A 26,946-nucleotide genomic window follows, 5' to 3' on the forward strand; every position below is an offset into this window, starting at 1 on the left:
GCTCAAGAGCCACATATTCTGAGCCCTCTGCCTTCAGCCGAGATCCCTGGCGCTGGAGTTGTTCTGGGTGGGTGGAAGGAAGGGCACTTAGGATGAGGAAGTTCCCTTCTATTCATAACAGGTTTTTTTCTTTTTAAAATCATGAATGGTTATTGAATGTTTTTAAATGCTTTATCTTCATCTACTAAGATGATCATATGGCTTTGTCCTTTACTCTATTCATATGGTGCATTATATTGATTGATTTTTGAATGTTAAACCAAACCACTCAATTCAACCTTGAATTCCTAGGAGAAATCCCACTCAGTCATGGTGTAGAGTTCTCTTCACATGTTGTTGAATTTGGTTTGCTAGTATTCTATTGAAGAGTTTTACATATAAGTTCATAAGTGATAATGGTCGGTAGTTTTCTTTTGATGTCTTTGTCTAGTAATACTGGCCTCATGGAATGAATTGGGAAGTATTTCCTCCATGTCTACTTTTTGGAAAAGTTTGCAAAGGATTTATAATTAATTCTTCTTTAAATGTTTGGTACAATTCACCAGTGAAGCCACTTGGGCCTGGACTTTTCTTTTGGGAAGTTTTAAAATTACTAAATCAATCTCTATACTTCTTATTGGCATCTTCATATTTTCAGTATCTTCTTGAGTCAGTTTTTGTTGTTAGTGTCTTTCTAGGAATTTATCTATTCCATCTAGGTTATTTGATTTGTTGGCATAGAGGTATTCATAGTAGTCACTTATATATTCCTGATGGATTGACCTCTTTATTATTATAAAATGTCTTTCTTTGTCTCTAACAATTTCTGTCTTAAAGTCTATTTTGTCTGATATTAGTATAGCCATTTCAGTTCTCTTTTTGTCACCTTTTGCATGGCATATCTTTTTCCATCCTTATACTTTTGACCTAGTTATGCCTTTGAATCTAAAATGTGTTGCTTGTAATAGAATATAATTAAATCATTTAAAAATACATTCTTCCAATCTCTGCCTGATGATTAGAAAATTTAATCAGTTTATATTTAATGTAATTTAATGTAATTAATGTAATTAATGTAATAGTGCATATCTTTGGTCTAATAGCTTAGTGCCTTTTAGGCATTGCATAAGTTCTCAAACTTTGAAATCACATTGGACATGACCCTTATCATTTTGTGTTCTACATTAATTTTTGCATGGTAGTTGCCTTTTCACAGCAACCTCTGAAAACCTGGGCTTTTAAGATGTCATCAAAAGGAATGTAGTGATCTAATGCTGAAATCATGAAGCACCTCACGGTAATAGTTCACAGTGTCCAACAGACACAGATGGTATTTGGAGTCAGGTCCTCATTCCCTGGAAGCTTGGCCGAGTTATTTAACTTTGTTGAGCTTCATTTCCCTCACCTGCAGAATAGGATCGTCAAATCTTCACACAGGGCTTTATAGGGACAAATAAGTGGAATTCCTACATAACAAATACTTGGTACACATGGTGACTATTAGTCAAGGAACATTTTGACCTGCTAATCAATAGTAAGAGTTCCTGTACAAAGATTTTATTTGCACCCAGAGTTGATGACTAGGTAGTATCATAGTGGTTGTATTTGAAATAAAAATTTAAATGAGTAGGAATATTTCAGAAGGTATCAGAAACCAAATTTTCAGTGGGGGAACTGTTAGTTTGGGTTTCAGTATTGCTACTCATTAGAAAAGTAAGCTGGTCTCCCTTTCCTCATCTTTAAAATGGTGAAGATAGCACCATGATGGGTGTAGTATTAGGAGTAATTTCTGCTTTTCTGTAAAAGACTAGGGCACTCAACAAGTGTGTTTCCTTTCCTCCTCTCTTTCAGAGATGGTTTTCCCATTGACGCTGAATTTTACCAGAGTTGGAGTACCTTAGAAGATCCCTTAGGGAGTGTTTTTCTGTATAACCCCAATCGCTGATGCTCCTCCTATCAGGTTTACAGAAGAAAGCACTGCATTTTATTCTTCAACTAGACCGTGGGATGATGGAGTAACACTGCCACAGAATTCTCAGCAGGTCGGCTGCCTCTGCTGTCTGTTGGTCTTTCCTGCTTTAGAACACAGAGCAGGGATTGTCTGCCATGAGACAGTTATCAGTTATTAATTACATTTCATGATGTTGTCACAGGTTTTATTATCCTTTCCCCTTGGCTCTGACAAATTTAAGGTGCCCAAAGTGGAAAAAAAATTGACACCAACTTGTTATTTTAAAAACAACTACTTATTAACAGGTTTACTTGTCTTAAATCAATTGAGTTTTTTCCTTAAAATGGATTTATTTGTTTATAGATGGGGCACGGTTCTCTAGTTCTCCCAAATGCGTAGCTCTGGTTCCTAGAAAGCAGGGTCCTTAATTTTTTTCAGTCCAAGTTAATCCCTCTTAATTTAAGTTTTTAAAGCTCATGTTCCATCTTTGGACTTGAGAAGCAGCTCCTAAGCCTTTTTGGTACAACATTAGCAATGATTGCGTAGAGAATTCCAATTTGGGTGAACTGGCATTGGCAGAGTGTATTTTAGTTGTGTCTGCCTCTCTCCCTTCTTAACGCTGTAGTGATCACCGCAGAGCGCAGCGCTGGGAACGGGATCCCACCAAAGGAGGTGGGTGAGCCCGTCGAATCGCAGGCCTGCTTCATGGAAACCCCGTGCGAGGGAGGCGGGGTGACTGGCAAGGCTAGGAAGTGGAAGTTTCAGGAATTCTCTTAATTTGGAGACTTTATTGAGTATAAAACTTAGTAATTGTTCAGTAATTTATCTTCTGCATTTCTTAAAAAAGCAGGTAAATAGCCTTCTTTGTGGAGTTAGGCTCATGTGCCATGTCTGGAGAGAAAAAACAAGCGACTGGTGTTTATCTACAGTCACATATTCATTCCATGGCATTCTCTGGCAGTTCTCCTTTTCTGTTTTGAGATTTCTAGTTCTATCTAGGGGTTCTCCATAAAGAAATAATGGCTATTTTAAAGACCCACAGGAGGAAAAGGATGGAAAAGACCAGTACCCAAATCTTAATAATAGTTGAGCTTAGGTGAGCTCTGTATGATTTTACTGTATAATTTCCCCTTTTCTGAAATTTTAGATTTCCTTTGAAAAGTATATCTTAATGAGTATTGATGATTTAAAAAAATGAGTTTTCATTTTATCTAAATAAGAAAATCAGAAGGAGGCATGAAGTACTCTAGTCAGTTTGTTCCTTCAAAGTATTTTTACTTAGTCAAACAAAGTGCCGAGCCTCTTAACTATAAGGATATGTTAATACTTTTGAGCATAAAATAGGTACCAGGATTAAGGTATAGAATACAGTTTTTTGTCAATTTCCATTTTTTTGCAAGACGTTGCACCAAAGAGAATAATTTTAAAAATGACAGTGCTTAAAATGTATTAATATCTGAATGTTAATAATTTAATATTTCCTCTTTTTCTCTCTCTTCCTCTTCGGTCAGGTGACTGCAGTGCTTAAATATAATCAAACAGAAGAGGCGACAAAGTATAACCCCCAAGTAGAATTCTAGACCCTAATTTAAGAAGAAATTCTTTTTGTATTTATGCACTGTTTTCCAAAAAACTATAGTCACCACTATATGTAATTGCCTTGATGTTATACAAGTTTTTAATAAATAATCTCTGAGATGTTATTTGGCTGAGAGCCCTCAGTTGATTAGAGATAGGTTTCCTTATAGTAAAATCAGAAAAAGTAGTAATTACCTAAATTAAATGGAAATGTTAAAGTTCACACAGCTTGAGAATTTTTCAGGACTTTTATATATGCATACAATTTCTGTGATTACTGTTAGATGATAGTTGCTAGGTTGAGAAGAAGTTTGGCTGACATTTAGTAATTAGGCTTTTTTGCATGATACTGCCTTGATTCAGCAAAGCCACACACAAATCAGGAGTAGAGGACCTTGGCTTTTAAATGTTAAAAAATAATTGGAGCAGATAGGTACCTAAAATACAATTTTATAATGAGAGTAAAAAATAGTTTAATAGATCCAAATTCATTTGCTAATTGCTAAATATATAAAGAGGTTTTTAGTTATGGTCTGTTTGTCTCATAGAGAAGTGTAATTATCTAAATATGTATTTTTTTTTAAAGGAATTGCTTGCTCAACTCTGTGCTTTCTGTAAAACATTGCAAAATTGTGTGTCTGCGTGTTAAAACCGTATATTACAGCAGGCTAAAATTGGACAGAATTTGATTGTAGTTCTGACTGTTTTCCTTGGTTTTGTCACCAGAAACATATCTTGCTAGAATGTGCTCAGGATTTTTTGAACAGTCCGTGAAAGGTGACAGGGATGTTAATCTCCACTTCAGCCCTGGCGACTTCGCTCAAGTCCTTGGCATTCAGAATCAGGAGGTAAGCGGGTTTTTGTCCTGCCCCAGGGCTCACCACCACGCTCAGAACTACACCTGTTGATGGGAAGGAAATAAGGCAAGGGTGAATTTTAAAAAAGCCCAGGGCCATAGATGAAATGTCATTGAAATAACATAGGCACTATTACATTGACAAATGAAGAAAGCCACATGACTCGATATCTTGTTTTGACTCTTCCACCACCTGGCTTGTATGACCAACCTAAAGGGATCTTTTAAACTCTGCGTGTCCCCTAGACTATAAGCTCTAGGCAGGGAGTGACCATATCTGTGTTGCCCACTGTCATATCCCAGTAGCCCATTATAGTGATCAGAACATGCAGGTGTTCATTAAATTCCTCTTGAATGAATGGATCTGCCTTTTCATCTGTAACATAAGATTTAACACCTGCTCTACCTACTGCAAAAAAAAAAAAAAAAAAATGTTGTGACAGTCAAACACAAAATCTATATCGTGAAGACTTTGAAAACAGTAGGTATATTATTTCTTTGATTCCCAAGACCTAGCTGGGAGTTGTGGCTCTGGATCCCTTTCGAGCCCCAGCTTACTAAAAATAACCAAACCAGAGTCACAAAGCTGCCTTCTCAGCCTCTGTGATCTGTTAGAATACTCAATTTCCGTCCTTAGAACTCTATCCTTTTTCAGACATCTATCTAGGTCAGGAAAACCAAAAACCTAGAATTCATGGTGCTCTTTCTTCCTCCTTCTCTCCCTCATCTAGAGCAGTCATTGGTGTTCCATCATGACACCAGATGGTGCATCTTTTCCACTAGTAATCAATGAGAGGCCAGCCCTGATGGTCTAGCGGTTAAGATCCAGTGCTCTCGCTCCTGTGGTCCAGATTCCTTTCTCAGTTAGGGAACCACACCACCCATCTGTAAGTTGTCACACTGTGGCAGTTGCGTGTTGCTGTGCTGCTCAAAGCTATGCCACCGGGACTTCAGATACCTCCAGGGTCACCCATGGTTGATGGGTCACCCATGCTGGACAGGTTTCAGCAGAGCTTCCAGACTTGACAGACTAGGAAGAAGGACCTCTCCTGAAAAAATTGGCCGTGAAAACCCTTCGAATAGTAGTGGAGCATTGTCTGATATAACGCCAGAAAGTGAGAGAATGGCACAAAAAGACGGGGCAGGGTTCCGCTCTGTTGTACACAGGGGCTCTGGGAGTCGGAATCAATTCATTGGCATTAACAAGACAATCAATGAGACCTGACCACAAGATGATGCTTGTTTTAAAGTAAGTTTAAATTCTTTAGTGTTGTCTCATTCAGTAATGTTAAGGATCATTTCTGAACATTAGGGGATAATCAACATAACTCCTCTCCTGATGAACTAACTATGTGATCTCTAGTAAAAAGAGAGTTTTCAGATATATCCATCATTTTCATTACCATCATCTTCTTCCAGGGCATCTGGGTGAGAAACAAAGATGGGTTCTGAGGGGTACGAATCAGGCTCTTGCCATACCCAAGTTTCTTTAGTCTTGACGTTCAGTTTACAGAGCTGCTTGTAAGAAAAAAAAAATCGATCAGTCAGTCAGTCAATATGTTTTTTGTGACTAGTATATGACTCAGAGTACTGCTCTAATATTAGTAAGAGGGAGTGATTACCCTGTCTGGAACAAAGTGATTCAAGCCGAGTCCATACGCATATGTATAAGGTTTCCCACCATACTTCTGGTAATTGATTTGAGGAAACTCGAATGCTGCAAAATAGAGCACATGCTTAGGAAAACTCAGTTAATCTCTTTGAATGGAACATTGTGTTCCCTCTCATGTGAGTTTCTTCTCTAAATCATCTCACCTTGGCGAGGCCCTGAAAAGAGAACCTCAGGTTCCAGCCAGATGGTTTCGTCACTGCACAGAATCGCAGTGGCAGTTGTGTTGGGGAGAGTGACCAAATTCTTGCCTGTGTCAGCCTACGAAAAAGGATAACAGAAACTTCAGTGAGCAGAAAAGAAGTCAAGTATCCAGAAATGCAGTCTTCCAGAGTCTTATCTCCTGAGTTCTTCATTTCTTAAGTCAACATGTAGGGAGAAACAGTGCAGAAAACTCTAGAAGGGGGAGCCCGGGGACACGACTGGGAAAGCTGTCTGTGCCTGTGTCAGTCACTGCCTGTGTGTCACTGGGAAAGTCACACAACCTCTCAGGCCCTCAATCTTCTCATCCGTAAAATGAGACTGTCCTCAAAGACTAAGTCCTCTGAGGAAGGGCTTCAGGAAAAGAAGCGTTTTTCTGCAGAACAACAAAGACTTCAACCCCCTAGGGATCCATTTACAGTGTTCATCTCTTTTATAGTTAGGATGTATTTTGATCTTGTTTGAAAAAAAATCATACAGTTATTTTGTCAAAAGGAAGAATAAATGTAGAAAATCTACCAGACCAGATGTTTTCTAAGATCTCTCGTCACCCACATCCCCCCACCACATGATTTTTTAGATTATTTTATGAATATAATATATCATGAACTCTTTCTAAGAACATATTCATTTATTAATACCTCACTACATGTTTTGTGCTAGACTTTATTCTAGACATTTGGGATATTTCAGGGAATAGAGTCCGTGTCCTCCTGAAGGTTACATTCCAGTTTGGGGACATAAACAATAAATATAATTAATAGATAAAGTGTATAGTACATCATAAATGTGGGGAGAAAATAGAGCAGAATAAGGGGATCATATGTGGGAAGAGTAAGTGGGTTGTAATTTTAATAGGTGGTCAGGGTGGGCCTCACTGGAAAGGTGACATTTGAGACAAAACTTGCAGGAGACGAGGCAGTTAGCAGTGCAGATATCTGGGGAAGAGCATTCAAGAAGAGCAAGCAAACAGGACAAAGATCTGAGGTAGGAGGATGCTGAATGTGCTTGAGGAACGTTAAAGAGATCCATGTGGCCGCAACTGACTGAGCATGAGGGAGAAGAGCAAGAGAGGAGAGGAGAGAGGTAATGGGCCCAGGCTGTGTAGAGCCTTATAGCTCTTTGTGAGGACTTGGTCTTTTTCTTGGTCACTGGAGAGTGAGTGGCTGAGCTAGAATGGAAGACAGGATCAGTGGAAGAGGTCAAGGAACTGAGAGGTCAGGTCTTGGAAGAATCCCTTATGATGAGTATATTGGAATCACCAAGAGACAGTGAGTGAGAGATGGGAAGCCACTGGGGGACTTTGAGCAGAAGAGTGATATGCTATGATTTATTTTTAAAAGAATCACTCAGGGGCCAGCCCCAATGGCCTGGTGGTTAAGCTCAGCACACTGTACTTTGGTGGCCCAGGTTTGGTTCCTGGGTGGGGACCTACACCACTCTGTTACTGGCCATGCTGTGCTAGTGGCCCACATACTGAAAGATAGAGGAAGATTGGCACAGATGTTAGGGAAGGGCAAATCTTCCTCAGCAAAAAAAAAAAAGAAAGAAAGAAAAAGAAAAAAAAGAATCACTCAGGCTCCTCTTTTGAGACTACCCTTAGGAGTAGGCGGGAAGCAAGAATGAAATCAGGGAAACCAGTCTGTCTTATAGTAGTCCAGTCAAAAGAAAACAATAATTCAGATTAGCCCGAACAATTAAAGGTTGGTGTTGTCACAACAAAGATGGTGACCACTGCATGTGGGGTAAATTATTTGGTGGGGGAAGATGAGAAGTTTAAGTTGTGTCTTATTCAGCTTGAGATGTCCATTGGACCTCCAATGGAGACGTGGCGTTGGCTGTAGCATATAAGAACCTGGAGTTGAAAGGAAAGTTGAAAACGTAAACGTAGGCTGGTTTAAAACGTGAGTCTTTACAAAGAGCACAGCTTTTTGTACAAACAGGAGAACAAAGGGCTGAGTTTTGGTGCCCTCAACATGAGAAGGCCTGCAAGAAGAGGAATGGGGGGGTAACTGGTGGGTGCAAGAGGAGTCAAGGGGAGGATTTTGTAAGAGAGCAAAATAACCGCATGATCTGAGTGGTCCAGTGAGAAAGGGAGGAGAGTGATGACGTCGGGGAGGGGGGGAACTGCTACAGTGACGTCCTCCCGTGGGTGAGGAGCTTGGGACGGGCCAGTTCTGGGCAGGAAGATGGATAATTCATTCTGAGTGCAGATGCTGGTGGGCGGGTGGATGTGGTGGCAGGAGTCTATGGTTCTTTTCTGATTTCTTTCATTTGTTTCAGTGAAATAGGAAGCAGAGACATCAGCTGCGGATGAGTGTGGAGGTGGAGGGTGTTAGAAGTTTGAAGAGAGGAGGGTGTGAAATACTTAGCTAGGAAAGTGGGAGAGTAAATGAAGTTGGGAAATGTAGCAGTAAAGTTTGTGGGCATGTATTTAAAATTGGGCCAATTAACACGATTATGTGTTTTTCAGCAATTAATTTCAGCCTCAGAAGTACAAGCATGGAGTGGGTGGAAAGTTGAATTTAACTAGGATTGTGGTTTTGACAAATGAGTGTGGTAAAGTAAGAAAGAGGCAAGAGAAATGAGGATCTATACAAGTGGGTGATTAAAATGATTGACCATGGAATTTTAGTTGTGTAAGGAGGGCAAACAAGTCCTCAGGGGAGTGAGGGATAGTGAGAAGGTCACGGGTTTGGTGGATGGGAGGATCCTGGTGGGAATTGCAGTAGGGCAAGTGATCTTGAAAGATGAGAGGTGTGTCATGCATGAAACTAAGATTATGGAGGAAGCAGTCATGGGTAATGGCAAGGTCAGGGATATGACTCTGGGGAGGGAGTAGCTGAGCTAGGTCGGAAGACAGGTTCAGCGGGAGAGCTCAAGGAACTGAAGGCCAGGTTCCTGGAAGAATCACGTACGATGTGTATACTGAAATCACCAAGAGTCAAGAGTAGATCTGGGGAGTGTGACACTGAGCCAGGAGGCAGAGGGAGTGTTGGTTAGCAGATGACAGCAATAATGAGGGGTGTATATATGTATACGTGTATGTGCGCTTGGCTATATAATTAGCCGGAATGAGATTAAAAATTGAGAGATTTTAAGGGTGGATAGAAGGAACAATGGTGTGGAAGCAGCAAAGTGGAACAAAGAGGACACCTACCCCAACTCCAGGCCAGAGGAGAAACTGCCACCCTGGAAATTGCTGTGGACAGACCAGTGTCCTCGGGAGAGAGCCAGATTTTGGTTAAAGAAAGAAGGTGGCGGGAACGTTCTGATAAGAGGATAGAGGGGATTTTTCTGGTGACGTAGTATGAGTTAAGAGGAAGTGGTAGAAGATTTCCAGGATAGGGAAGGGATGGGAGGTGAGAAGCAAAGAGAAGAATGGATTTCATGAGATTTTGTGTAATGGGGCCTCAAGGCATTTCGTGTTGATGTTGGGAAGAAGATAGTGGTGTACATATATCTGCATATTTATCTATGCACGCAATAAGGTCAAATGTCTGTGTCAAACATATTATTTATGTGATTGTAAATTTAATTATTTTACTCTGTTCTATCTTATTTTTTCTATTATTAAATTAAGGTTTTTTATGTAGGAAATCCGTCATGTTATCTTTGCTTTCCTCAACAAACTACCTCCTCCTTTTGACTCCCCTCCCCATGCTTTTCCTCCGCAGACACGTTTGTCCTTTGACCCAGCAGTGCCCCTTCTGAGAATCTCTCCTATTGATATGTCTGCACGTCTATGAAATAACACACATACAAAGTTACTCCTTGTAACATTATCTGTAGAAGCCAAACACTGGAAACAACTCTGCTGCTGAGCAGTGAGAGGCTTGGGTAAGTTCACAAAAAGAATACTGTGTAGTCGAAAAAAGCAAGATCTTCAGTATATATTTTTAAATGAAAAAAGCAAGGAACAAAGCAGTGGACATGGAAATCCACTTTTTGTGTAAGAGAATGGAAAATAACAATTATATATAAATTTGTATTTTCTTATATTTGCATAAGCAAACCAAGGAAAAGGAAGACATTAATGAAAGGTACACTTGGGAACGGAATGGGTGCAGACGAAGACCGGACTGACACTTCCCAGCGAATATGCCTTTTTATGTCATTTTGATTTCTCCACCATTTACACGCACTGCCTATTCAAAAATGATAAAGATATATGTTAAAGATACTACCACCGTCTTAACCAGTCAACTGGAAACTTCAGTCATCTTATACTCTTTCCTCTCCTGAGCCCTTCCCTTGATCTGTTTGTTATCTCTCCTTATCCTAGTTTATGACCTATTTTTCCCTTCACTGGCAAACTTTGGAAAGTACAGAGTACAGTACCTGCTCCCACAGGCTCACCAGATGCCCACCTTTAGTGCCTTGAAACCTGATTTCGACCTCTCTCGTCCTGCTCCCCTGGACGTCACCACATCTGGTGTCTGGTCCCTAGTCTTCATCCCTTCCAGCTTGTCTGTGGCAGTGGGCACCAACGACACCCTCTGCCCTGTCCTGAGTGGCCTCACCCTCTCCTAGCTGTAATCAGGGCTCTTTGGTGACTTTTCTTTTTCTGGCTGCTCTTTTTCTACCACTTTCTGCACGTGAGCGTTTCCCAAACTTCTGTGCTTGGCCATCTTTTCTTCTCTCTAAGCATTTTCTGGCTATCAGATTCCTCGTTTTTAAAATAAGCAAATGTTTATGTTTCTTTTAGAAAACTTACTCTAAAGTATGATTTTTTTTCCTGCTAGCAGTCTCGTCTATCTGTTCTCACGCATTTGATCATCATTTCAATACCAATAATTATCAGTTCTTTTCTTCCAACCCTTATTTCTCTCACAAGGTCCTGCACTTGCATAAGAAAGCCTACAAGACTTCCTCATGAAGATGTTGTAGATATTACTTTTGTTGTTGATGATGGTGATGATAACAAATATTTATTTAACACTTGCTTTGTGCTAGGGACTGTATTTAGTGATTGACATATTATCACCTCATTTACTGATCACAACAACACTATAAGATGGATATAGATAAAGAAAAGGAAATCTAAGAAGCTTAAATGTTTTTCTTTGTACATAGAGAAAGAGAATTTAAGGTTAAATCAAAGAGCCAGTAAGTGACAGAGCTGAATCGGCTGCGTACCCATGATCCCTGCTTCTCAGAGTTCCTCGGTTCATATTTACCTCCAGACTTGCTCTGCCTGTTACAGTCCCTACTTCGAAAGATATCACTACTTTAGACACGAAGGCTTAAAGGATCTCAGTGACCTTTTGCAGGTCTAAGACTTCATCCATTCTGCCGTCCAATCAAGCGTGAGAGGCTTTTAATTCCACCTGCAGCAACTCTCCCTTTTGGCAGCGTTGGTCGGTTCCCACTATCACTGCATTTTTCTCTCACCTGAGGAGTTTTAATTGTCTCCTCTGCCAGGTCCCTATCTCCATCCTTTCTCCACTTATACTTATACCCAACACAGCCTTAATGTGGGAAATCAGAGTACTAAAGCTGCAGCTGACCTTAGTTATTATTTAGTCTAATACACTCAGGTTTCAGAGCAGGCAACTGAACTTGAGAGTGACTGAGGGACTTGCTCAGAGAAGACAGACACTTAGTCGTAGAGACAACCACAGAAGGTCAGTACACTTGACACCCAGCCCACCAGCTCTGAACATGGTTTTCTTCTGTTCAAAACCTGCATTATCCCCCATCACCTGCCAAATACAGCACAAACTCTTCACCTGGCCTTATGTCTTCAGAGATTACCAACCTATTTTTATAGCTCTTTTCCCCATTGATTCCACTACTTTTGCTTATGTCCTAACCAGTTGGATTGCAATCAATTCCCTCTGCTTTTCTGCCCCTCCCCACTTCTCTGTCTTTCCTTGAACTATTCCTCCTGTCTTCAGTTGTTCTGCTTCAGTCCCATCTCTTCTGCCAAAATACTGCAAATGCCTGTGTTCCATGAATCTCCCGAAACAAGTTCAACTGCTCCATTCTCTGAATAACCAAAGCGACTCACCCTGCCCTCGTGCTGACGTGCGTTATCGTTACCGAATCTCCTTCCTTGCCGCTACACTAGGTAATGACTTCCAGGAGAACGAAAAGTGGATCCTCTCAATGTACCCACTGAAACAACTAGTGTGATACAGCAACTAGTGTGAAACAACTAGGTAATGGTAACTACACATTTAGAAAAATCCTTCCTTTTTCTTCGTTTGGAATGTGGAGACAGTGAGGTAAGGAATATTTAAGTTAAATGGTCGTATTTCATTTCCTTAAAGATTACTGTGATTTTACCGTTATTAGCAAAATAAGAGTTTACTAAAATCGACTGACTCATTCATTTGGTATTTGATGGGCATTCAACTACATACCAGAGATCTGCTTCCTAAGGGGAACTTAAGAGCCCTTAAGGTACCCAGACCCATCTCCCAGAGCTCCAGATCCATCTATACCAGCTGCCTGTGGAACGTTCCTCTTGGGATGGCCAGTGAGTACCTCAGTGTCAACAGGTATGAAATAAATCTTACTTTTTCCTGTACACCAGCTCCTCCCACTCTCGTGTTTCCAACTCAGTTACTCATCATCCACTCAAGTGCTCAAGGCAGACATCTGGAAGTTATCCTGAAGTCCTTCCTTTCCCTCACATGCAATTGCTCACCAGCTCCTGCTCATGCTGCCTCCTGAATACTTCTCAGCTTTGTACCTTCCTTTATCTCTCAGTTTCCATTCTTTTAAATTCAGACATTTATCCTCTTTATTTGCCATATTGCATTAGTCTTCTAAAAAGCCTCTAGCTTCCAGACTCCCCATTTTCAAACTGTCCTCCACCATGCTACTAGAGTGAACTTTCTGGATTACAGATCTAATCATGTCATATACACATTCCACACACTTCAAATATTTCCATGGCTCCCTATCATTTATATAAAACCCAAAGGCTTATAAAGTCCCATATAATATCCCCCTGGTCCGCCTGCCCAAAGCCCATCTCCCTTCTGTTCCTAAGTACCAGCCCCAGCAACTGCTTTCCATTTCCATATTGAGTTTTGCCTTTTAAACTGCTCCCTGCCTTTGTAGAAGCTCTTTTACCTCCCTAGAACGCCCAACCTTAATCTCCCTCTTTCTTATTCTTCACAGAGCTTACAAGCTTGCTTCAGAGCTGTAGTGTCTGGTTCTAAATTGGGTTTAGTTTCCACCGCATCTGTTTTCAGCCTTGGGGACAGTGTTTTACATTCCACGTAGCTGCCTCAACCATGTAGTTCTGTGTCTGTATCTCAAATGTACATAAATGAGAGTGTCTGCTCATGTATCTATTGGGAACTTTATATTTTCTTGATTTTGACTGGTGTTTCTATCACACTAAAAATTCTGGATGTGACTCTGACATTTTAAAAAGACAGTCACTGAATACAGGGAAGAAAAAGTAGAAATAAAGAGACGACTGTCTGATGCTATTAGCGCCTTTTATGCTCTAGTGATATTTTCAGAAGATTTGTCAGAAACCAAAATAAAGGGCTGATTTCCCTGCGAAGGCACTTTTTGATGCTTTATCTCTCTAGAATTTCGAATCATTCAAATTAAATTATTTACATATTGACAAAGGATCCTAGGAATCAGTGGTCTGCACTATTCACTGAGAAAGTATATTTTAAAGGGTTTTGGAAATGATAGAATACCAGATTTAGAATCAAAATCTAGTTGTCACTCTGGCCATGCTGCAGTTGCTTTCGCTCAGTCATGGCTCTGTTCTGAGCTTCAGTTTCCTTGTTTGTAAAACGAGGGGAGTCGAATTAATTGATTTTTCAAGTTCCTTTCAGGTCCGACATTTCAAGACTTTATGTGTGAACATAAAGCTGGAGAACAAATGCTGAGAAGGGTGAGAGATTCTTGTGTCTGAAATCTCCAGGGAGGGCGGTTACCTTGTCAATATTCAGAGGAAGCACGTATCTCCTAACTTCCGGCTGGGGAGCTTTCCTGGCATTTTTTTTCACCTCTTCCCAGTTCTCACGTAAATTGGCTAAATATAAGTAATTATAAACAAATTCAAATCTGCAAAAATAAGAAGTCAAACATGAAGTACGGATAAATACAAATAATTTTGGAGAGATGATTCCTGCCTTTTAAAAGCACAAGCGCCTGTCTGTTCTTTGTTCCCCAGCCAGGAACTGCTAATGGCCCAAGTATGTTACAGCCATTTCCTCCTGTCCACTCTGTGTGAAAAAAACGCAACTGCCTGGAGGATGTTTAAGTAACAGCAGCCTTTGATACTTTCTGTTCTGCTTCCCCATCACCATTCTGTCTGTGTCTTTAGGGACTACGGTCTTTTTAGTGACTTGGCTATTCTGAAGAAAGCATGTCTCTTTCTCCCAAACCCAGAGTGGGTGGAGTTCAAGGCCCCCCCAAGGGATCTTGTCCAGTTTAAGTGGAGTTCCGTTTAAGTTCACTTAACAGGTCACAGAACCTTTTCTTTTCAGATCTGGTTCATGGATCTGATTGGTTTTCAATCGTGAACCATGGTTTGATGTTCAGTTTGTGAGTGTTTCTGATTACCTAAACTCCCTACTGCTTTTTCAATTACATTTTGGGACGTAAGCATACTCCTTGCTTTTTCAGATGTAATTCAGGTTAAATATTGAGAGTAGCATCTCTGAAAAGAGCCCCTAATTTCCAGGAGCAAGTGGAGATGCAGCTGTAGGATTTATCTAAGGTCCTCTCTTACCCTTTCCAGCAACAGAGATCCACAATCAGAAACTCGTTCTCTTCATAGGTATTGATGTGATGGAAGAGGTTAAAAGAAGAGGTTCTGTATTTATTATTGAGATACTTTCTTCTTTTTTTGTCAGCAATATGAAGCCAAACCTTGAAAAGTGAGGAAAATATTTTGATGCATTTAAAAATGAAAAAGATGTTCATTATGAAATATACCTTCTTCAGAATCACAAACTTGACAAATAAATGTAAGACCTACCCCCATGGTTTCGTTGGACTCAAAGCAATCCATGTAGTTGGCTCCCCAAAGACTCCATGAAGAAAGGAACTTGAACAGGTTAATTTTGACTGGTGTCTCCACAAAAACAATATAGTTGGGAGTCAAACCAAAACTGTTCAGAAACACAAATAGACTTGTGAATGGGAAGGGCTGATTCTCAAACCACAAAGAAATACGTATACTTGATGTATGCTCAGTTACATGAATCAACAGTGCCTACATGAAATTAGTTACATTTAAATTTGGGTTTCTGCAAGAAAGTGTCGTGATCAGGATTGGTATCAAAGGTAGGCAAAGCAGATCTTTAAACTTGAGTTTTCCTGAAGATTCATAGCAGGCCTTCGAGTTACCTATGGACGTAAGATGGCTTGAATCGGTCACTGCAGGGGAATTGTACAACGACCTCTGACTTGCTTATTGGATCTTCCTTGTCTGAAATAAAGTGGTTTTAGAAGGCTTTGGAACAGCCTCTTTTTTTTTTTTTTTTTAAATACAGAGCATTTAGAACAGCTTATGCAAGCAAAGAAATACATTTTCAGATCTTTATTTTTTTCAGAACTTATTATCATTTTCTCAGGCATTGGCATTCTTAGCAAAATTTCATGTGAAGCTGCAATCACCCAGGAAAATCCAAATAGCAACAGATTTGGAAAAATGCACTCAAAAAGTGTTGTGGCAGGCAGAGTGCAGCAGAGTCGCATCTTACATTTGGAGGTGGGGTTCTAAGTCAGGGGAGTAAGGCAAACCATGAGGATGGCCAAAATGCCTTTTACAGTCTCTTAGCTACCTGTAAAGAATAGTGTATGTGGGTTTGTGTCAATAGCCCCGTACAGTAATTCTTAAGTACATTAAAGTTTATTTACTACTAAGTCAGTGGTCTTCAAACCTTAGTGTGTGTCAGAGTCACATAAAGAGCTTCTTAAAATGCTGATGGTGGGCATATCCCCAGCGTTACTCATTCAGTCTGCCTTGGGTGGGGCTCAAGATTCGTATTTCTAACAGGTTCCCAGGTGATGCGGCTGGTCCAGGGACTAGACTTTGAGAATCATGCTAAGGGACACTACAAAAACCCACATATATTCAAATAATTCTATCATCAAGATGGTTATCAAATTTCTGGCAATGAATGGAGAATTTTACAATGTACTCTCTCTTCTGTTTTAATATTCTTTCTTTATATTAATATGAGTTAATAGATTTCTTTGTAGTTTTGGGAACTAAATACACGCAGCATGCTTAATACACCCTCATACATATATGTGTTTATGCTCTTATGCATACACATATGTTTGTTTAAAAATTTAATTTTGCCTAGCACGTGAATAAGCGTTCAATAAATGTTTGCTGGATTTGAATCTAAGTCTTATCAAATCCACATGTACACCACATCTTTGAATCATTGTAGAATAGAGCTCGGTCACTTGCTTTCTGTATTTTCAAGATGTCATTTCCTGCTCTGGTGCCCTTGGGCATCGGTCCCCTGGTAGGACAGGGATGAGGATAATCATCTTGAAATCAGAGTAATTTAACTGTGCATGTAGTGCTATCCTGATATTCTGATCTGGCATCCTGTATTTCCAGGAACTTTCTCACAAGATAGACATTTGTTTTAAGAAGAGTCAAATTGGTAAACTGACCTGCTTGTAGTGGAGGGATCTTCACAATATTGTAGGCAATTGAAAAATTTTTCCCAAAGCAATTACCAATGTTGTAAACAGTTCCATCACTTTCGATGTGGGGGTGAGCAGTGGCTCCATTGACTGAGACATAGTTGCAAAGATCAACCTAGGGAAGGAGAGCAAATGCCATCCATGTTACGAGAAAGAGTGTAAAGAAAGACCTTTGGTCCCTAGATCTGACCTCAGAGCTGCTGCTTGCACCATCACCCTGAGTGCACTTTCTCTTTCTTTCCATCTCTCTGGGTCCTACCCTCTTTGAAGTCTGCCTGAATTCCCATCTTTGGTGCAGAGCTCTCCTCTGACCCCCATGGTGACCCCTTGTGCCTCTGAAATCTTGGAGTTTTCCCTGGCTGTGCTCAGTTGATGTATACTGTACACCGCGCTGAGTAGTCACTTTCCTTTTGCACATGCAGGTTGTCCTCAAACAATGATAAATTTTAGTCCTGGGACTTCTGTGTATTTCCCTTATTATATTAGATGAATTGTATGAAATTGCTGATATTCAATACTTTTCGTTTTACAAAAATGGCAGTTTTGTATGGGATAACCTAAATACCAAATCCAGTGGCTTGCACAGAGTATGGATCTGCTACTGAAAGGAACCCCAGGATTCATCTAATATAGAAAGTCTTAACCTAAATAGACATCAGGGAAACTATGAATCTCCTGAAATTAAATGCAAACATTTTTGGAGAGAAGACTTAGCACTTTAATTCAACTTGGAGTCTCATAAGAGATTCGGAACCACAGATCTAGCACAAACCTCTTGGTTTGCAGAAGGAGAAATTGAGGTTCCTGAGAGGTCAAGTGACTTGTTCAAGGATACAGAGTCAAACATTGGCAAAATCAGCAGTAAAATGTCTAGCCGGGACCTTCTCAATAAGGACTTGTTGAATGAATAATTGATGGAGTGTATATTTGTTTAACCAAAATTCTTTCTACTGGATTAGGAGAATATGTTTTAAAGGATAGGGATTTTTTAGCATCCTTATTTAAATAATAGGCAAGACATTCGTTCATTCATTCCAGCATTCATCAAGTACTCATTGAGCTTCCATTATATGCCAGGCACTGTGCCAGGGTCCAGAAAACAGAGACGGTCCATCCTTTCAAGAATTTCAGTCTACATGCCACAACTAGAAGGACCCACAACTAAAAGAAAAAATATGTATACAACTATGTACTGGGGGAATTTGGGGAGAAAAAAAAAGAAGATCGGCAACAATTGTTAGCTTAGGTGCCAATCTTTAAAAAAAAAAAAAAGAATTTCAGTCTAGACGTGCGCTGTCCAATATGGGCCACATGTAGCAATTTAAATGTAAATTAATTATAATTAGATAAAACTTCAAAGTTAATCACGTCGGCCACATGTCAAGTGCTCTCTAGCACTTGGACAGTGCAGATGTAGAATATTTCCATCTTCGTGGGACGTTCTATTGGATAGCGCTGCGTTAGACCACAAAGCTGGTCTACAGTGTGGCAAGTGCAAAATGGTGTCTGTAGAGAAAGGTCATCTAACCCCGACTCGGGGATTAGACAGGACTTCACAAGACAATGAGAGATGAGTAAAACTAATGCTTGAAAGATGAGTAAAAGTCAGCCAGGCAGAGAAGGATGACTGCGCTCCAGGGAGTGGAACCCTGATGTACAAGCTTAGACTTGTGAAACAGCGTGTGCTGTTCGGCGACTGCTAGTCATTCAACATGGCTGCCGTGAAGGGCATGCACCAAGGAGGGGAAATAAGGGGCCAGCCACAAAGGCCTTTGTTTGAACTTTACCTTGGAAACTGTGGGTGCCCCACACGGCGCCCGTACACATTCATCCTTGCATTTTAGAGACGTTGCTTCTGCTGAGGTAAGGAAGTTGTATTTAAGAGAATCAGGCTGGAGGCAAAGGCACTGGTGAGGAGACTATTTCAGTAATAGTAAACAAAAAACCCTCAACGTTTTCAAGCTATATTTTTATATGAAGCCAGGGTACACAATGGAACCTGACTCCTAATAAAGTCTATTCTGGAGCCGTATCATGAACTTCGCATTCCCAATTAAATTACCATGGCAATTGGAACGCAGATTCACTATCAGAGTCAAATGAATGGTTTAAAAACTCAGCTTCAGTTCTTCTCTAAATGATCTACACAGACACACACACACACACACACGTGCTTACAGACATATGTCAAAAACATGGAAGAGCTCTTGAGAGTACATTAAGCCTTAGTAAATAGTCTGTTGAGAATTATAAATCAGCTTGTGATATTGAGACCCAGTGTTGGTACTATTTTTCCTTTCTATTCCCACTACACTGAATTTCTAGTTCTGGTCTTGAATTCCACCCAACTGGTCTCCTAGTTATCCTGTATCTCTTTTGTCCTCCCATACAGCTTACAGATGGCTTCTAGATTAAATTTCCTGCAGCACAGCTCTGCTTGTACCACTTCTCTGAGCAAAACCTTTCAGTAGCTTTCCATTAGCTAAACAACTTATTCCAAATTTTGTCCATTATTCAAACTTGTAGCTTCACTTTCCCCTGTGTCCCACTTGACAGTGCGTGCTCTAGATCACTAGTTCTCAACTGGGGCTGATATCCCCTAGGCAGAGAGCTGGGAATGTTGGGGAGCATTTCCGGTTTGTACAATGATTGAGGACATGACTGATACTTAAAGGATGGGACACCAAACCTCTGCAATGTGTGGCACAGTGTCCACAACGATGGAGTACCTCCCACCCAATGCCACTAGCACTTCTGTTGAAAAATACAGCAAAAGTGCCAAATAAATTATCCTTTAGTTTCCATGAGCGTATCCTCTATTTTCCCATCTCTATACCTTTAATCATGTTACTTTCTTCACCTGAAATGTCTTTTCTCCAAATTCACTGACGTTGTGCCTCTTCTTTAACTTCTAACTCAAATGCAAGCCTTTTGAACCTTCCTTGATCTACCCTGCTTCACAGCCTCCAATGACTGCCAGAAGTAATCTCTTTCTTCTCTGTGCTTTCATAGAAGGTTTTCCTTCTCCTAAAGGGCTCATCACATTGTATGTCCTATTATATTTAAGTTGTGTATTGGTTTGATTTCTCCACTGAGGTGTTGGAGAAATGGACAAGAAGGATGCCTTGGAAATAGTTACATCTTAATAAATATGGGTTGAAAATGTGGATCTATTTTATTGAATGCAATGGCATGTCTAAGTTCTTAGCAAAATTTGTCGCTTTCTAAATATTGCTGATATTTTTCTCTATGCTATTTCATTTAAAATATAGCTTTATTTCTAATAAGGTGTGTCTATAAGAAAGGGCAAATTGGTTCAACATACTCACCTAGAACCATGAATAGCAGAATTTTCAATATTAATAGCTGCAATTTTTTGAGCACCTGGTATGTGCCAGGTCCACGCTAGCCTATAAGAGCTGTAAATGACAGGGACCATGTTATCTTACCCATTAATGTATCCCTTGCATCTAGCATAAGTTTTGGAATGTGGAAGGGATTCAATAAATATTTGTGTCGCAAATGAATGAATGAACACGTTAGGCATTTTATAAGGTTTTCCTCCAATACATATAATAAGTGTTTAAAACTTCATAGTTGAAGAAACTATGAAGAAAGTTTGCCTTATGTCACATGACTAGTAGTTGATGAGAAAGCAAGGATTTGAAACTTAATCTATCTGGCTCTCATGTTCTTTCTACCAAACTGCACAGTTGATTTCATCCTAAATTGCAAATTCTAAATTCTTGAGCACCGTCTCCTGAGCACCATGTCCCACCTGCTTAATTGTCTCCAAGGTCTCGGGATTAACCTTTGTAATGAAGTTGGTCTCTGTGCAGGCGTAGTAATCTTCCCCCACTGGGTAGATATTAACAAGGGCATTGTCAGTAACCTCCACTCCCCGAAAGTAAGAAAAAAACCTGCAGAAGCAAATGGATTTTTCAGTCCAGTAGCTTTAGCTTTCAAGCCATGAGAGAAAAAGAGCTAATGTAAAATGTCTTTAGTAACATGCGGTTGGGTTTCAGTAACCTGGAAAATATATTCTTGCAGGGATCTGGGAAAGCGCAGGTGCCAAATTCTGTTATGACGATCCTTTTCTCGGTCATTGCCCGTACGTAAGCATCAGTGCGGATGAACCTGAAGGACATTGAGACACAGGAAAGGGTCATAGACGGGGCAATCAGTGTAGTCCATGTGAAGCTTAGAATGGTCATTCTGTGGGTCCTTAGCAAGTCGGAATCATAAATACACAGCATGAAGAATGAAGAGTGTTGTCAGGTCACTTTCTCGGGGTGACTAAGATCGAAAGAGACAATATGCTACGAGCTTAAATTTATGCCCTACATACCTCTCAGGGACAGATGGAAATTGAGGCTCAGAGAAGTTAAGTGGTTGGCCTATGTGGCTGAACTGGGTTAGAGCTCAAGTTGTCCAGAGCCAAAAAACATGCATTTTCTATATCACACTACGCAGCCGCCATGCATAGTTCCCATAGGACCTCTGACTTCCTGTAGCCTCTAAACCATCAACCTACACTTAGCTGGGAAATATAGGATGTGGGGTGCTGAATTATATTCCTTTCAATCTCCCTATGTCCCTTTTGTGTTTTTCTTCAGTTTTAAAATTTATTTTGCTACCTTTAAGAGTAGGTATTCTTGAATCCGTTTGCTTGCACAGGCAGACCTCCTGAACCATGTCCCAGACTACATGACATAGGTTGCCTAGGATTTCTCATATGGAGAGCCAATTAAAATCTGAGTTTGCACTTTCTGCGATGCATATATTAAGTGTTTAGAATGTCAGAGATGAAGAAACAAAGTCATGAAGAGGAAAAAGTACCAAGGTCTTGACATATGAAAGCTTTGTCTGACTTCCAAAGTATGCTTTCAAAACTAAATTTTTGCTTGACCTGATCTCTTTCTCTTGTTGCAGTCCGAGTTATCGTGACTACTTTAAACATCCATTTACTCTTCCTTTTGCTGTCTCTTCAGGATGCCTGACATCTGTGGTGATCAACAAAGCCACTAACAGGGCTAAATATCAGAGCATGAGACGATCTACTCACCGTGGTGTTAATGGGGCTTCCTGGAGTGCGGGCTTCAGCTTACAAGCCTTTCAGCAACGACCTCCTGTTTTAGAAACCCTATTTTTTCTGTATCATTTTGACATATTTGGTCCTTCCCTCCTTTGTAGCTCCCCTCCCTCCTTCCCTGTGGCCTTTCTGATTATAAAAAAGGAAAGGAGTCAAGAGAGCTAGTGGCCTAATAACAACAATAACTATAATAATAACTATTATTATTCCTGAATGCTTTCTCCCTGCTAGGCACTGTGTTTTCATTTAATCCTTGTAACGAACCCTGAAGTACATTCTATTATTTTCCGTTTTGGAGATGACAAAACCAAGAATTGGAGATTAAGATCATGCTAAAGGTTGCCCCCCTAGGCAAGTGGTGTCTGGTAGATTTAGGGTTTGAAGCCAGGCATGTTGGACCCCAAAGCCTTAGTTCTTAGCTTCCTCTCTATCCCGCAGCACAGTTCCCGGGTGTCCACCTGGATGCACTGGCCCAGGTGGACTCAGAGAGGAAGCGAATATCTAAATCCTCCTTTGGGTTCAGGAGGTTGAGAAGCACAGGGAAAGAGGAGCTGAGCTGGGTCCCAGCCCCGGGAGGAGGAGTGGGACCCAGCAGGCCTTTACCTTCGGTGGTAGGTGACGTGTCCTTCCTTAAAGTCAAACTTGTGCAGGAGGGCTTGCCCATCAAACAGGTGGTAAAATGGCTCGGATCCAACTTCAAAGAGTCCTGGCCCACATCGAAGGAGACTGCCCGTGAGCCAGAGGGGGATCCTGCCTGTGATGAAGGCGAGACACAGAACCTTGCTTCTTACCCCTGCCCTTGGCTGGCTCGTCCCTGAGAGGCCAGTGACTCTATTGGCAGCCCGACCGGGCAGCCTCTTCTTTGTGAAGCTGGCAGTCTTCACATCCCCAGCTCTCAAGCCCGGCAGCACTAAGAAAATGTCTGCTGGACTGACTCTCCTTCCGCTGGGAGACCGAGGGGTGGGAAATGTGGCAACGCCTGAGTTTGGATAAAGGGCTAGGAGGAGACAGGGACAGGCATTCTGAGGGAGGTGGAAGTCTCCACCTGACAGCTTGCCCCAGAGACCAAGATACTTGCCTTTTGACCATCTCACTTCTAAGAAGAATTTCAAGTTTCTTGATATTTTGATGGAGTGAGCAGTAGAAGGGATGGATAAGGAGCAGGGATCAAGACACTAAAAAAAGATGTGTGTACAGACGAAACCATTTAAATGGAACAACAAGAATACTGGCTTTCTAAAACCTAGAGCTATATTCTTTTGAGAGTACGGGCGACTTCCAGATGAAGTTAACCTGCTGTGCAAAGTGCACCGGGCCGGGTGTCAGAGGCCTGGATTCCGGGTCAGGGTTTGCCGTGTGCCATCCCGGGCCCTCGGTGCCCTCGTGTGCACAATGAGGGGGCACAGGAGAGGCGTGGGGCCTTTCAGTTTAAGCAGTTCACTTTGTGCCCTTTTTTTCCTTTGAAAAGTACAGCGTTTGGCAGTGTTTGCCTAATCCTTACTAATGATTTTTTTTTTAACAAATGGACTATTTCCTGCAGCTCAATTTTCACAGCCCACTTGATAAGGATTTATATTTCTGGGATATTTATAAAATATTTATATTTTAGGAATATAATTATATTTTATATTTCTGGGATATTTAAAAATATTTATATTTTAGGAAGGCATGGCTTAACTAAAAGGCACAACATTAACTTGATTGCTAGAACCTACACTGCTCACGTCAGAATGAAGTTGAGAAAGAGCATTTGGCTCATCCCTTCTACTCTACAGAAGAGGAAACCGAAAGGAAGGAGACTCGCCCAGGCTGTGGCCCTTTCCGTGACACCACATCCAAGCAAGGATGCTGGACAGGTTGTGTGGTGTCTCTGGATAATGATAACAAGAGAATAGTAACTACCAGTTACTGATCACTGTGTGACAGATACTGGGGGACTCTTACTATTTACATTATCTCATTGAATCTTTACAACATCTCCGTGAGGCGAAATTTGGTTTTGGTAAGTGAGAGAGTTGAGGCTGAGAGAGTATAAGTTGGAAGATTCACAGCTAGGAAAATATTAGAGCTTCGATTAGCACCTACACCTGCCTGAACCCAAAACCAAGACTCTCCCAACAGAACGGGCATGAAAGCCACCACCCTTTGTTGTAATAGCTCCAGAGCCTTGTCACCAGGTACGTGTTTCTCCAGACACTGACGGAGCAGACGTTTATAGCACATTTACCATGTGACAGTCACTGAGCCAGCACTGACAGTTAAAGATGACAAGGATGTAGTCCCAGTCCCCATGGAGTGCCAGTTAGTAGCCTTTTTCTACATTAGAGAAATAAAGAAAAGGGAAATGAGAGGGAATGGGGTTCTTGGTATAAAAAGCCCCAACCCTCAGATTCCCCTCTCTGTGGCCCACAGGGGGAGCCGGTACTGAGCAAAGCCAACGAATAAAAAGCCAGAGAAGAGAGATCTCCACGGAAAACAGAGGGTAGCTTCCGGATCAGCGAGACCCACCTGTCACATGAGCTGTGAGCGGCGAGGACAGCTCCTCCACCGTTTCAAACAGTTTCTTGTAACCACCAGCAGGATGCTCGACTCTGAAATGGTGCAATAATGAGGAAGAGGCCCATGCCATACTCCAGGAAGTCCCTGGAGACAGAGGCAGAGCTGCAGGGGCAAAGGTGCTCTCCAACTCAGTGCCCGTGCAGCACTGCCAGTCTAGGCGTGGCTGGGAGCACTCTTGGGGGGGGTTGGAAACGGATCAGGTTTGCAAGGGGGCCCTGGGTCTGTGCTCCTCCTCTGATGTCAGGGGAAATGACCTCCCTTTTAATGTCACAGTGAACTTAATTCTGCCCTCTACATTTTCCCACATTTCTGAAGATAAATAACAAATCCTGCTGCCATCGCTTCCCATCCTGACAGAGTCCCCACAGCGCTCCCCGCCTGTCCCTGATGCCAGCGCGCCGCATCGTCGATTCTCTTGCCTCACAGAGAGTCTCATCCTTTTCTGTCCTAGGAGCTGGGAGACAACAGCTTTTTGGTTCAGTACCTCATCCTTTGTTCACCCACGTTACACCATCATCCCTTTCTGTCATCTCATTTCTTCACCGATCTCCAAGAGCCTCAGTGCTTTTGAAAAACAGTCAGACCAGGAGATTCAGCTTTCATCTTTTTGCTTATTTCCTGCCTCTTCACTTTGGCTCCATTTTGTAACTTCTTAGAGTGGGAACTCTGACCGGACCCCCTAATTATGATCGTTTTCTTTTATTAAGCACTCACTGTGTACCACACACTATCAAAAGAACTTTGCATGCCATTAGCTCACTTAAATCTCACACCACACAATGGGGTAAGTACCTCTCTTATACTCATTCTATATATGGAAAAATCTAGACTTCAAAAAGTGAAGTAATTTGCCCAAAATCACACAGCTAGGAAATGCCTGGGCAGGAAGTGGAACGCTGGCCTACCTCATTGAAATCTTCGCACTCACAGCTACTTCGAAGCCCCATTCTAAGTCACACAAAGCCCACTGTAATTTAGACCTGAATTCAAGATATTTGCTTCAATGTATAAATAGGGAGAAATTGCCCCCAGCAAGACCCAAGGCCCTCCCTAAACAGGTCATCGGTCCTCTTCAGGAGCCCTTGAAATAGCCCATTTACCATCTACCCACTAAGGCATTTAAAAAATCTCCCAGAGATACTTACTGGATGGACATTTTCTCTCAGTGGAGGCCTGAGAACTCTGGCCCCAACTACGGGATGAGGAAGCAAGTCCTTGGCTGGGGGCCTTTATGTGCCTTCTAAATCCCCCTCAAAGGGGCTGTGGCTCGGGAACCCGTCCCCACCCCCTCAGCGGAGGGAGGGGAACAGAAGTGGCTTTCAGCTCTCAGATCCTCCTGATGCCTGAGCCTTATTTGGGCCTGCCGTTCCCATAACAATTTTTTGGCTGTTTTCCAGAGACCTCAATCCTTCTCAAAGAGAATGAGAAGTGGATTAGGAAGAAAGGAGCTGTGTGGGAGTGGCTAGCATCAGGCCTGAGCTGATCCTGGTCACCCCACTGGAACCTGGCACCATTCTCTGGCACCCACCTGCCTCTACCACTTCTGTGCCCTCATCTTCACCTTCATTTATTCATTCACTTACTTATTTTTTAAAACATCTGTTACATATTGTCTATAGGCCAGAGATGGGCACCCTCCCTGTCTTCACAGATCTTGTAAATCTGCAGGGAGTAACAGGAATTCAATAAAATTTTTTAAGTGCTACAACTGGAGAAGTATAGAGTGTTACAGAAGCACACTGAAGCACCTCCACCCCTCTCTGATCCCCTTGTTGACCCTATTCAGTGCCCCATTTCCAACCAGGCTGAGGACTTGAGCTACGTCCTTTGATTTCATGCTGAGGCTGGAACGCTTTTCAGAAGCTTCCTTATCATTAATGCTGGCTTGCTCTCGGCCTCACCCTCCTGTTCACTGGTTTGTGTGCTGCACTCAAGAGTAGATAGCACTGTTTCCTTCATATTTCCATAAACCTCGATCGCAGAGCCTTGTAGACTTTGTAGAGAAATCAAGACCCATGTCATGAGAACAGAAGGAATCACTGGAAGTTTTTATCTGGAAAAGTGACATGATCTGATGTGCATTTGATTAAGACCACTTTGATGACATTGTGGATAATATGTTGGAATGGGAGATTTGGGCAAGATAAATTAGAGAGAGACCAAACAAGTGGAGGTAGCTGATGTAGGGGGTGGTGCACTGGGGACAGATATGAATGGTCAGATTCAACAGATATTTCAGAAGAGGCCTGATCAAGCTTTGTGGTTGGTAAAGGCGTTGGGGAAATAAAAGGCAGAGAAAGGATGACCACTAGGTTTCTGGCTTGAAATATGGTATAATTCATTAAGATAGTGCACACTGTGAGTGTGTGTGTGTGTGTGTGTGTGTGTGTGATGTTTCAGTGATG

At 41.5% G+C, this 26,946-nt stretch overlaps 1 protein-coding gene and 1 long non-coding RNA gene across 2 annotated transcripts; one reads left to right on the forward strand and one right to left on the reverse strand.

The window, feature by feature from the left end:
• Window positions 1-1,183: 1,183 nt before the first annotated feature.
• On the forward strand, window positions 1,184-4,323 carry LOC124230012 (uncharacterized). Its single transcript, XR_006886050.1, has 3 exons — window positions 1,184-1,276; window positions 1,831-2,021; window positions 4,235-4,323. It is a non-coding gene; the product is annotated as an uncharacterized LOC124230012 (long non-coding RNA).
• RPE65 (retinoid isomerohydrolase RPE65) lies at window positions 4,117-26,024 on the reverse strand. The gene is made up of 14 exons (XM_046645702.1): window positions 25,687-26,024; window positions 24,491-24,573; window positions 22,586-22,736; window positions 20,920-21,027; window positions 20,669-20,810; window positions 16,858-17,005; window positions 15,571-15,652; window positions 15,200-15,332; window positions 14,951-15,090; window positions 14,151-14,280; window positions 6,180-6,294; window positions 5,987-6,081; window positions 5,768-5,879; window positions 4,117-4,409 (listed from the first exon to the last, which is right to left on the reverse strand). The coding sequence occupies exons 1-14, from the start codon at window positions 25,695-25,697 to the stop codon at window positions 4,258-4,260; spliced, it is 1,602 nt and encodes a 533-aa protein (XP_046501658.1). The 5' UTR covers window positions 25,698-26,024; the 3' UTR covers window positions 4,117-4,257.
• Window positions 26,025-26,946: the final 922 nt, after the last annotated feature.

Source organism: Equus quagga, chromosome 18 (assembly GCF_021613505.1).
Source record: "Equus quagga isolate Etosha38 chromosome 18, UCLA_HA_Equagga_1.0, whole genome shotgun sequence".
In the NCBI taxonomy this organism is placed as follows: Eukaryota; Metazoa; Chordata; class Mammalia; order Perissodactyla; family Equidae; genus Equus; species Equus quagga.

Coding starts and splice junctions, on each gene's coding strand:
- RPE65 (XM_046645702.1), bottom strand. Junction 22,737..24,490: donor GCTCACAGCTCATGTGACAG/GTGGGTCTCGCT, acceptor CCTTCATCACAG/GCAGGATCCCCCTCTGGCTC. Junction 20,811..20,919: donor TGCAAGAATATATTTTCCAG/GTTACTGAAACC, acceptor TTGCTTCTGCAG/GTTTTTTTCTTACTTTCGGG.